Source organism: Tigriopus californicus, chromosome 11 (genome assembly GCF_007210705.1).
Source record: "Tigriopus californicus strain San Diego chromosome 11, Tcal_SD_v2.1, whole genome shotgun sequence".
NCBI lineage: Eukaryota > Metazoa > Arthropoda > Copepoda > Harpacticoida > Harpacticidae > Tigriopus > Tigriopus californicus.
Window position 1 is genome coordinate 1,952,640 of NC_081450.1, and position 12,242 is coordinate 1,964,881.

Here is a 12,242-nt window from a genome sequence, read left to right on the forward strand (position 1 = left end):
TGTACTTTATTGTCACGATACTACTTTGCCGACTCGGAAATATTTGCCTCTAAATGTTGCTCAGCTCCGACTCCAATTTAAGAAAAAAGCCTCCTTTGTTGGCAATACTAAGCGTTGACGAAAAATGTGATTTCATTGGTTACTTCGCAGGTCAAAGTCTAGGTAAATCGAACTCGGGCCGAGTCGAGCCCATCGGGATTCAAATCAAAATCGATCGGGGTGGTTTGGGGCGCGAAGCTGTCCTGCAAGAGATCGCTCTTCAAAAGACCACCATGATGAGAGCTCGGATGGCACGGAAAGCTCGAGCCACTTCCACTCAGAGTATTCAAGAGTACAGGTAAGCAAGCTCTTTTCGCATGCTGAACACCCCACTTCCATTTTTTCCATCCCACTATTTTGCGCACTAACAATATACAGTAAGCCAGAGAAGACATTTATTATTATAACTAGGGATGTGCAAAATCTGCGAATAGATGCTTTGTGCATAAATGGACATTTGTCAGTTTTTATACATATTTGACGTGTTTGATCTTATTTGCACTTTTTTGAATGATCTGCACTTTTAGCCAAAATTGAATCAAAATTGTCTTTATGACCTTTTTTAAAGACAAAAAAACTCGCTTACAAAGCCAGTCAAGAGGCACACCACACTCTGGCTGTTTTCCAACACATTAAGAAAACACCACAAATAGTAATTTGGTGTAAAAGTGAAAAAGCATACATCTCTTGAGTCAGCTACCACACCCACTGATCCCCAGTCTGTCATCAACGTCCCTCTCCTTTCACAAGATACCATAAGCCACTTGTCCCACAGAGCTCATCAAGGAGTTGGGCGAGTCTGGGGCTTATGATAATTAGCACTTTGTCTTATGTCCAGAACGCACTTTTGGTGACCAAAGTCATATATTTCTAGAAACGGGATGTTGGACAAGCTAGATGGTCTCCTTGGAAACAGCTATATTGGACTATTTAGCCAATCCAGGCATCAGTTATCGCCCCTCGCACTCATATTGATTCGAACAAGCATTTGCATTTTGAACAAGTTTTACATGCATTATTGCATATTGCCAATTTTTAACGCAACGCATTTCCATAATTCGGCACATGGTATATTTGCACTTTTTGCGCATTCTTAATTATTACTGTTTGGTAACCCCTCTCATCACGATGCTTTAAAAAGCCTGATCCAGTTTTGAGAAAATATCCGAAATCAATCTTTTCCAGTTTTCTGCCTCACAATGTCATGAGCATTTTTGATCTGATTGACGAGTTGAATTCTGGCTCAGATGAAACGCTCATTTGCCAAAAAATTGCCAAGATTTGTTTGACATTTCTAGTAACCTACAAAATGGCCTTTTAATCACTGTGTCAGTGGTCTCACTGGTGAGACGAAAGGGGTAAGCTGATCGTGCAAAAATCCAGCTTGAGTCGTCGAAACCCATTCAAATACGAAAACTTTTGTTTAATTCGAAGGAATCCCGATTACTTCATCAGCTTCAATTGTATGTATTGTTACTATACAATTACATATCATGCTACTATTGCAATGTAAGGTTAATCGTTATTTGTTAAGCTTTCCATGTTGAAGTACTCGAATTCGATTTTCCAGAATGATTATTTTCATAGATAAAGCATTTTTCAATCCCGTCCTTCTCTGAATTTTGGGGTTTATTTCCTTGTGTGGGATTTTCATTTGTTCAGTTATCTTTCATTTTTTGTTCAGATTTGCGTTTAAATATTACTTCCATTTATTTTTTGTAACCCCAATATTCTTTGATCACAGCATTTTTTTTAAATTCCACTTTTAAACCGAATTTGCCAATAATTATGCACTTACTTTTGTCCATCTTACACCCGACATGACGGAGATTCGCAATAAAGACTAACATTGTATAACATTACTTTATGACTAACTAGTACTTACCGAGTCATGTTTTGGCAAGAAAATGTAATATGTATCAACCTTGTTACGATTTGTTTATCCATTTCATTCGACCAAGCTTTTGCAACAATGTAATCCCAAGAAGGAACAGATTTTAAACTGAGTTTCTCGAATCTCCGACTGCGAACTCGTCCTTGATTGCACTTCTTTCTAATCATCTAGAGCTCACATGTCTCGTCAGCGCAAGCTTCAAATGGTGGAAGTGGATTTAAGGAAATCTCAGAAATCTTGCTTCCAACTCGATTCCGCCAAAGAGATTAGAGATCCGGCGGAATCATGGTTCTGGCCGCCGAAAGTGCAAGACGCTCCTCCAATCGATCCTGATTCCGCATCTAACGAACCTTCTGCAGCTCTAATCAATGAGGAAGACGAGAAGGATGATGATAATGATGACATCTGCGAGCTGGAAGTCGATGAACAGCTCGAGATCCTCACTAATTACCTTCGGATGCAGTATTTCTACTGTCTTTGGTGTGGGACGACTTTTACCGATGAGCCCGATATTGTCACAAACTGTCCTGGACGAACCCGACAAGATCATGACGATTAGGAGGGACAAGTTTGAGGAGGAATAAATGGGATGCTGGTGTGATTCATAAGGACAAGGACACGCATGTCTTGTGGTTGTATTCTGGTCCGAAAAGTAGAAAATCAACAAGTTTTTATACAGACACTAATTGGGCACAGGTCTTTGGTTGTCCTCGGTCGAGCGACTAGTGAGTGAGACAGGTGGATAGGAGATAAAGAGAGATGCGAACAATAACGAAACAAGGATGAATTTGGGCCGAAAACGACATGTTGTCTGCGCAATTCACGGCGAAAGTGAATGACACTGACGAGATGTCTACCAATTGTCCAGAAAGTCGAATCCAGTTTTGGGAAGATCCTGAAAGACAAAGATGGATGTTACTTCTAGTTTTCTTGAATCATTCAGGTGTTTCCAGGCGAAATATACATTGCGTGTTCATATGCGTGTTTTTTTTCTTCTTTTTTAAGAAATTGTGTTTTTTTTGAGTTTAGTGCCAAGACCATGGGAATCTCTGTTTCAATAGAGTTAGATACTCACATTAGCATTGGTGGTTTTCAAATGGTTAATTTTTTTGGTAATTATTAACAAATGTAGTTGAAACCTTTAGATCTGTTTGATTCCATGTTTGTTTGTGGTCATCTCAATTCGCAGAAAACTTTTACCCCAGAATATGATATCGGCTAGAAATTGCAAGGGCGTGGAGAGTTGGCAAAGTTGAACAATCTTCAAAATTGGACGTCCAATCGTATTTTCTCGTTTTTTCCCGCCTTTACTAACCTATTTAGGGAATGTAATACGCAGTACTATTGAAATGAAAGATTGCAATTTGCCTTCTGTTATCAATTCAGTTTCATATGATTTTTGGTGTATCAAGGAATTTGACGTGGCAGACTGAGGTAGCCCTGAATGGCTTCCTTTTAAATAGTACCATCAGTTAGTACAAACATTACGATGAAGGGATTTTGTCTCCCTGCTGGAAGCATTCACCAATGGGCTTTTCATGTGCATAGTATAACATTCTAATGAGAAAACGAAAACGAAGTTTCGGATTGCTATGTGAAGGTTCTCATAACAAACTCATCAACGAAATGCTGGATTATGCAACTACCACAAGTGCAATGCTACAACCCCAAGGCTTACCTCTAACTCCAAAAGTACTTTAAAGTGCTCTTACCGAATTTGTGTGAAGATCGATCTTGAAGTCTTCCAAGTCTCCACTGTCTCGGGTATCTTTGGTGATGGGTTCATCCGATCCATTTCTTTGGTTTGCGACAGCGTCCCGTTCCAGCGATTCTCTTCTCTCAGGAGGTCGTGGAGGACACTTCACCGGAACAACTTGATTTCCAGGGCTCTGCGAAAAATCCGGAGCAATCTGGACATCTGAAACACGATGCGGGGATTTCGGACGGACATCATCCGATCTGACAGCCATTTCAGCCTTCGCCGTTGAAGGTGGAGGAGGTGGAGGAGCCACGGAAGGCTTCACAATCTTCAGGAGTCGAGCTGGATTCTCATAGATGGGCTCAGTGCCTGAACTACTACCATTGCAAGACATGGTGCTGGAGGAAGTGGTGGTTAAGGAGGATGTGGAGGCTTTGGATTGGGGCTCCATATCCCCTTGGGTGGAGGATTTTCGTCGAGTCCGACTTAAAGTTGGTCCCAGAGTGCGCTTCATTTTAGAGATCAAGCTCCGCGAGGATTTCGTCGAGTCAGGCGAGGATGTGCGCATGGAACACGTGGAATTGGCATACTCCCCCGTGGTCCCATAAATACTCTCCCCATTCAGATCCACTTCACCAAAGTCCAAGACCAATTTGTTGGCGTCATTTTCGTAGACGAAATTGTTGATCTGCTCTGGAGGCACGTTTTCATTGGCCAAGCGAAGGGGCTTGTCGGGTTTGGGGAGCATGGGCACCACCGGGATTTGAACCGGCTTGGCGAACACCGGATTGCCCTTACTGTAGCGCAACATGTTCTGGGATTGCATGGACAGGATCTTCGATGGAGAATTGGTCAGAGTGACCAGCCCGTTCTCTTGCAACTCATCCGAGTTCATGGAGACCGGGGTCCCACTTTCAAAGCGAAGGTCTTGCTGACTTTTGGTTCGCCACGAGAACGGAGCACTGTGCTCGTCTTGGAATGTGTATGTCTGAAAGAGACACAAAACGGGCTTGAATGCCTTGCGAAGTCTCTTGGACCAGAACTTCTTGAACGGGAATCGTTGTTTGTTCATGTTAGAAAACATGCTCTCGACCTTTCAAAGGCCAAGGTTTGACAGGCGTTTGAAAAAATCTTTGGGAATCCTTACAAGTATGGATTATGTCACATTACAGTCGGACATACGCCAAGGAGATGGAGGGGGCAAAAACTCGTGGAGTAAGAGTTCCAGTCAAAACAAAGAAGAATCTAATGAATCAATAAGCAATTCAAGCGTGTCCACGCGGGTGGTGAAGGAACGATCCTTGGCAGGTAAGGTAAACATTCGAAAATCGAGTAAATAAATGAGCGAGATCGGGTTACTTCACAACCCTCTCGCTCCCCTCGTTTTCTTCACACCTGAACCGAAGTATCCGCTCCCATTTGGCCAGATTAGCTTCCCCACTATACTACAATTTCTTCGTTCTGAGTTGGTCTTTTCATATTCTGTAAACAATATTGCACAATAAAGCGTTGAAAACTGCTTCAAAACTCCCAACTTTTACGGCAGTTGAAATAAAAATGAGACCGCAAAATTCCGAACCGGAAAAAAATATGTCCGAGTCGTCAAATCGGTGAGAAACGTTACCATGAAGGAGCCTTTGCACAACGACATATAAACGGCAAAGTGGATCAATTTGACGTGAGATTGATCGATCACAAAAGCACGGCCAACATTTCGGTTCAGTTGCCTCAAGTTCTTCGTCGTCTTGACACAGCTGCGTGCAATTCGCAAACAAAAGCTTTGGTTCGCTAGAATCATCAACCACCGAACCAACCAACCATACAGCATACAGGAAAAATGCACCACTCCATTGGTTTCTGGGCGAACAAATCTGTTCGTGACCGGACCATATTCATATCCGGGAACTATTAGCAAAGCCCTCAGACTCGCCTGTGATTGATTTTTCGCCAAATTCAGTTTTTGAGGCCTTCAAAAGGACACTATATGTTCAATGTGTGACAACTCGGAAAAAAAGGTATTTTTCCCCTAGTTCCTATATTTTTGGCTAGAAGTATTTACGGATTGGGATGAACAAGATGAGAAAGGGCGTCGCCCAAAGGATAAGCATCCTTGCGGATCTGGATGTATTGGCTTAATAACCTTGAGGGTATTACAGATTTTCCAAAATCTCTGCCAAGCACGTGTTTTGTTCGTCTTCCCCACCCTTCAGCAATACAAGGCTTTTCTAATGATGGCCCAGACTGGATATTATGGAAGTGGGATGAAATTGGCATCAGGTCTAATGATTAGAATGATGGCTTCGAGAAGCGATATTGCCTTTAAGCTTGACTCGCCGAGTTTTGGACTCAAAAGACAAGAGATATAAAAGTCAAAGCCCTATCAAAGATCGATAAAAGATGATAGATCCATGAAGAAAAGAATTGTCTGATTTCCCATTGAATGCATGCTTTGAAAAGGATGTGTTGCAGTTCCAGCCAGTTAAAATTCCCGTAGATATGGTGCCACCGCTCAAATCTGTCACACTTTTACGAAAGTGAAAATGCGAACAAACATCTGAAATATTCGCTGATCCAGAAGGCATTACTGTTATTGGTCAGCCGGTGGCTCTATATCGTCATTTTGTGTCGGAAATGCTCCAAATAATTGGCTCTTTCTCTGTTAAATTGGAGGCGTATCATCCATCACAAATTTCGCCATTGACGTGATCTTTTGAAAATGCCTCAAAAAACATGCAGGGGATACGAGGTTTGTAAAAGGTCAAGAGATCTCGATCAAGGATAATTTAGCGAGGGTATTGATCCTATCTCCGATCTTGCTTTACAACTTGAAACGAAAAACCAAGAGAAATCTCTCAAGTAATGCTCGATCTCGGGGATGATAGCGCAATTGTGAGAAATGGAATGACCATGATTCACATTATTCTAATGACAAATGTCCAAAATATCAAGGTTAGTACGTAGTTCCCACTCTCGGGTGGTCCACCTACAACAGATTCGGAATTGGCAACATTTTTCGCACCATCCCTCGGTTGCCATCACTTCAAAAAGCGACAAATACCAAATGCAAAATGTCCCCGAGCCAAAAAAAAGGTAAATATCCAGCAGTTTCATGGCCATTTTCGCTCCCTACTCTTTTCCCTATGTTCACTCCGGTCCAAATGGTTTCATCTTGATCTTAAAAGCTGACATTTGAATACATACCACCCAACCAAATATGGACAAACTCCATTTCGAAACATGAACAAAATGCCCACATCTCTTTTCGACAAGCATTCCCATGGCTCACATTAACGTTCATGCTGTCAGGTACGGCATCAATACGTTTTATTTTTTTTTCAAGCATCATCATCACCTCTGTCCAAGGAACTAGACAGAGAGTCATGACAAGTGTCGAATCTTGCCGCGTAATCACTGAGATTGGCATTAGATGACATGGCTTTCATGCATCTTCAATGAACGTATACAGGAAATCATGGCCATAATACAGCATGAATATATCCATCCGTGTAAATACTACCCTAAAGGTAAGTTATCTATTCGCATACTCACACAAGATGAAGAGGCCGAGTCGAGATCTTCGCCCGTGGATCCGGTGGAATCTTCAATGGTCAGGGTCTTTAACCCGGTAGGAAACTTGAGTCGAGGATACACTGAGTGAGCGTGCAAAGGCAGAGGCTGTGGATGAACTCCGGCGTATTGAGCCTGGATCCTCTGAGGTATGGTGGCCTCGTTCAAGAGCGTTTGTCGCTCTTCCGGACTCAGATCGTCCCAGGAATCGCAATTCTCACGAATCGAATCCAGGTGACTGAGAAGCTTTTGAGCGGTGAAACTGCCCAGATCTTGGACATAGGCCTCAAAAGACAGTCGGGTCTGATCTTTGTGGCCGAATGAACTCATTTCGAGCTCGCCTCTCACTCATTTAGAACCAATTATTCCACACCGCTCGGGGTGTTGAATCAATAATACTTCGAAAACTCGACAAGGGACAACGAGACAAGGGATGCTGGAGGGCACCAAGGACTCTCAGGTCTCTCCACTTCACGACTTACTCACAAACACTGCCACATACAAACGGATATACATTCCTGTATGGTATGCACCGACTTCAAGATGTTACTACACCAACTATGTGAGCGTTTGGAGAGGAATTAATGAGGATTTGAGAAGCTCATCTGGACAACAGTTCAGTTGAGAATCGAAGAGCGAACGACTGCACCGCAACCGGCGGGTTGAGCCGAAACCGACAATGGATTCAAGACAGGGCAACAATTCCAGCAGTCCACCCACCCGAAAATACATCTACAACCCCTACGCAACCGACGAGTCACTTAGAACGTCTTGGCGGCCAGTTTTAGTGTAAAAAGACTACTGTACAGAGCTCCCGACGCTCTCGTTCTGCTTACAGCTTCGCTCACAATCCCTCAGAAGCACGGAGAGTCAAGACGACATGAGCAGGGTGAGTCCCGCTTCTTGAGTCTTCTTGACGAGTTCACTCGCGCCTAATCATCTTCAAATCTTCCAGTTTGCTCATGCTCTTGAATCACACATCGCCATTCATTCCCGGCGGTTCAGGCACAGCAGGGCTGCCGAGAGAGAGAGGGTGGCTTTGGGCCGGCGAAGCGCACTCGCCGGCTGGTTTTTGTTGCATGTTCGTTCATTGAGAAAGGCCAGGGAACTCTGAATGCTCTGGAAACTCAGCTCAAATGGAAAACCATCATGGGTCTTGGGATCTGATTGCAGGAAATTCAATAATCTTTTCCTGCTTTACGTAGGTTTCATGTTATGGGTATTGGCTTTGAGAATTTGCAAAGATCAAAATAGTTTCAAGAAGTAAGCAGGGAAAAGATAAATGTATTTTTTATAACATGCAATAAACATTGCTCCCTCTGAGCCAAAGTAAGGCCCTGCATAACGCAATCTCGTCAGATCTATAGAGTGTCATGAAGATTTTTTGAAAATGAATTGACAAAGAAATGCAGGTTTTTTTTTCAACAAAGAGCATTCAGCTTATCTTATACTTTGAGTAAAAGCAAGTGTGACTACCAAGGATCCTTGTTAGGTGAGTGGTCTAATGTACCCAACAGAAGCCGACATGGTTCCCCAGAGGGCTTGGGTTCGATTCCCGCCCTTGGGAAGACCTTCAAGAAAAAAATAATGACAATACTCTTGCTACGTACTAGGATGAAGTAACTTATGTTTTTGTTATTTTTAGAGAATTGTTATTTCACGCAAAAAAGGAAAAAAGGTGGTTGTTTCTATAAAAGCAAAGAAATGGATTTTCAAACTTTCCATTAACCATAGTCCTGTCCTGATTGAAACTTGGTCATGGTAAGCAATAATGTTTACATCTGACAGTTACTTAAAATTTGACATCTCTATTTCATCAACTACTTACGAAATAGCAAGGTATTATGTTCACCAATAAATTGTTATCTACCTTAAGTAGTTCTGTCTGGTATTTAATGCTCCAGTGAATCCAGCATTCCCTGAAAGACAATATCCACACCTGCCGGTTATTTTGGGAGAGCAGCTGTACTGTTGAAGAACCATTGCCAGCAACACAAAGAAAACGGATATTCTGAAACTATTCTCCAAGCAACCTCTTATCTTCTGACAGAAATGACAGATTTTTACAAAATTACTCTCAACCATAAAACGATAATCATTTTGTTACATCATTGATGATTCAATACAGTTACAAAGTAAAGCTTGTCTTCAAAAGCTCAGTGTTTAATGCAAAAAAACAACTGTATTATCAAAAGAATTTTGTCAAGAGTAGAGCTCTCACAAGCAAAACCTAGTGCCTTGTGCAAAAACATTGATGGCCAATAGTTTTGTCTCGAAAATAAGCTCAAAATTTATGCGTCAGTTGTTGCTCAGAGAAGTATTCCGAAAAAATGCTTTTAAGGGCAAAGCATCACGAAATTGATTATTTTAAATCAGAACATATTTTTGACTGAAAGCATCTCCAATGTAATGATGGCCACTTTATGTGTAACAAAAATGCATTCAAAAAGACAAAACGAAGTCTGTTTTTTAAAGAAAAATTGAATGCGAAACCAATTGCAGCATTTAATAACAAAGATGCGATTTTTCATAGAATTTGAAGACTTCCATCCAGAATTTAGGAGCTCTGAATGAAAAGCAGTCCTCCCATAAAGGCCGACAAGATATTTTTTGACGAAATTAATCTTGAAATGGAATTTTTTACCCAAAATATGATACACCTCCATGCTCTTCCGTCATTTTTCTTGGGGTTTGCCAAAACAAAACCTTGTCAGAAAAAGCAAGTATCTTAATATTGCTCTACTGCTCCGGCATTCAAGCACTCTCTTCTATAACATTACATCAAACGGGTTTGAGTGAGTTATCAGAGCGCTTTTTTGGTCTAGCATTTGGGCAAATGGTTCATTTACATGTGAAATATTTAGACACATGCCTTGACAAACAATTCCGGAATTACGTCAAAATAGTTGAGGTTATGAAAATCAGCCAAAAGATCAAATCCGGTTGGTTATTCCAATATTCTGGTGGTTTTTAAGGCAAATGCTTCATTATTGGTTTTTTCGATCTTCTTGCTCTTTGGGCTCAGGAATATAGTCTTGCCTTTACATCAACGAAAAATTGTATTTCAATAGAGACAATATTATTTCAAAGAGAAAATCATTCTTGGCAACATCCGGAAATCATGGTGCAGGACAAAGTAAAAAGTGTGTGATCTCTAAAATTGATATCACCATTGTATGAAGCACTTGGATGCAAAAATCCAATTACAACTAAATCATCTTTACGGTTTGCTGGATTTGGCCCACTTCAGTAGCAAGGCTATTATTAGCATTGGCCCACTTCGGTAGAACGACATTGTAAAACGATCTGCCATCAACAGAGAAGCACATAGGAGCAAAAATCTTGGTTAATATTCGTTTGAAAACAATTTAAAAGTCTTACAGAGGTTCTCAACAACTAAACTTAGAAAATATCTGCTAATTGAATATTTACAGAGGTTTACAATCAGTTTCAGGGCTTTAATTTTGCCGTAGCAAGCTTCAATCTTACTGTCATTGTTATGGTGACAAATCATTAGATTATGGATTCCAAAGATATATTTCATAATAGGGAATGAGTAATCACGAAGGTCATTACTTGACCTCAAAAACCTAAGGTTTGCTTGCCTTTTTTCTTCTTACCTCGGGGACCAACTTGTTTGAAACTTGAATTGCGAACGATTTTTGCCATTCTTTACCATTGACCATATTTTATGTGTTGTGCGTTTTGGATTTCGTGTCATAAAGGACATATTGAAAATATATGAGACATGATAAGTAGACGTCCTTCCATATTTCCTTAGAACTTCCTTGTTGATGTGAAGCATCGTAATGGTTCATTCTTTGGTGCAAATATACATGCGAGCATTAGCTTCCCTCCCGATCAGTTTGAAAGCCCTGGATTATACCAATTCAAATTCTTACCATTCAATTATCTGATCACTCATAACGCAAAATTTTAAATACAACCTTACACACTGTTTAACGCACTAAATACAATGAAAAATATATTTTCTCCTATTAATGGATGTAGCACATTTTTGTGAATGTTACAGTATATTCCAGCCAAAAGCCACTTTGAGTTTCAATTTTTTAAGCAACCCAGTCAAAAAGGAAAAGATGTACAACTGCAAAGACGTAAATCTAAAAAACATTTCGACATAAAATTTAAAAATTGCTCCGTTTGTAAATATGAGTAAAAAAGGAGTCGGAATTCGGTCTTAATTGCATAACGATGCAAAGCAATGGATTATTTAACAAGCTTTTAGGTTCTTTTTACTGACGAAAGCAGTAGATTTTGCAAGGAATGAAGGCGAGCATCACAACACATCCTTGGGGTTTTGAATTGAGTCTTATTTGTCATTTATCTCTCTTATTTCACTTAAATCTCATTTGCACGTTTTCATCCTTGGTTTGTCAGTCCAGTAAAAGTCGGATATAAGAGCAGCTTTGGGACCGTGAATTTCTGCGCTTATATCCGATGCTCCAGTTCCGCGGCTCTAGAGGCAGAACTGATGACAGAGAACATATTTTTATGATATAATTTGATATAGTTTTACGGTCCAAACAAAATGCAGCCATAAAAATCGAGAAAAATGAAACAAAATGCAAGGAGGGCAGTATGTTGGCTGTATGTTTAAGCACCAAATACTTAGTTAATTTGTCACAGAATTACATACTGGCTATGAAGTTTGAAAAAAACCAAGAGTTTTCCAAAGGAAGAAGCACATTTGACTCCTAACTTTGTGTTTCAGCTTCGGTTAGGCTTATCTTGGACAGATTGTCAAAATCGACAAGGACCTTTTGCTTCTCTTTAATGGAAAAAGTGGTTCCATCGAAAACTTCATTGTGGAGCGCGGGAAATAAAAAAAAAATATTTTGCCGCCTTCAATTCTGCTCTTATATCCGATGTGGCCCAAAATTTTGTGCTCTTATATCCGATGCTAATTTACTATACTTTACCATATAATTTGATTCGGGGATTCATAATCCTGCTCTTATATCCGATGCCCTAATATCCAATTTTTACCGTATTTCAAAACACAATATCTTCAGCTTCTCGGCG

General features: G+C 40.6%; 2 protein-coding genes across 2 annotated transcripts in view; one reads left to right on the top strand and one right to left on the bottom strand.

The window, feature by feature from the left end:
* LOC131890844 (G patch domain-containing protein 11-like) overlaps positions 1-2,909 on the top strand; it is a 4,343-nt gene extending 1,434 nt beyond the window's left edge. The window contains exons 3-4 of the mRNA XM_059240286.1: positions 151-337; positions 2,105-2,909. Of these exons, the coding sequence (XP_059096269.1) occupies positions 151-337; positions 2,105-2,492 (575 nt within the window). The 3' untranslated portion in view covers positions 2,493-2,909. The remainder of the gene's footprint in view (positions 1-150; positions 338-2,104) is intronic.
* On the bottom strand, positions 2,532-8,275 carry LOC131890838 (serine/arginine repetitive matrix protein 2-like). The gene is made up of 3 exons (XM_059240276.1): positions 7,182-8,275; positions 3,646-4,620; positions 2,532-2,828 (listed from the first exon to the last, which is right to left on the bottom strand). Exons 1-3 carry the CDS (start codon positions 7,527-7,529, stop codon positions 2,787-2,789), a joined length of 1,365 nt encoding a protein of 454 aa, XP_059096259.1. The 5' UTR covers positions 7,530-8,275; the 3' UTR covers positions 2,532-2,786.
* Between the last annotated feature and the right edge of the window lie 3,967 nt (positions 8,276-12,242).

What these genes read in the sequence shown, in the direction of transcription:
- LOC131890838 (XM_059240276.1), bottom strand. Translation starts at nt 7,529, where the DNA reads ATGAGTTCATTCGGCCACAAAGATCAGACCCGACTGTCTTTTGAGGCC. An exon ending in ACTCGGCCTCTTCATCTTGT is followed by an intron (nt 4,621 to 7,181) that starts GTGAGTATGCGA and finishes TGTCTCTTTCAG; the next exon opens with ACATACACATTCCAAGACGA. An exon ending in TCGATCTTCACACAAATTCG is followed by an intron (nt 2,829 to 3,645) that starts GTAAGAGCACTT and finishes TTTGTCTTTCAG; the next exon opens with GATCTTCCCAAAACTGGATT.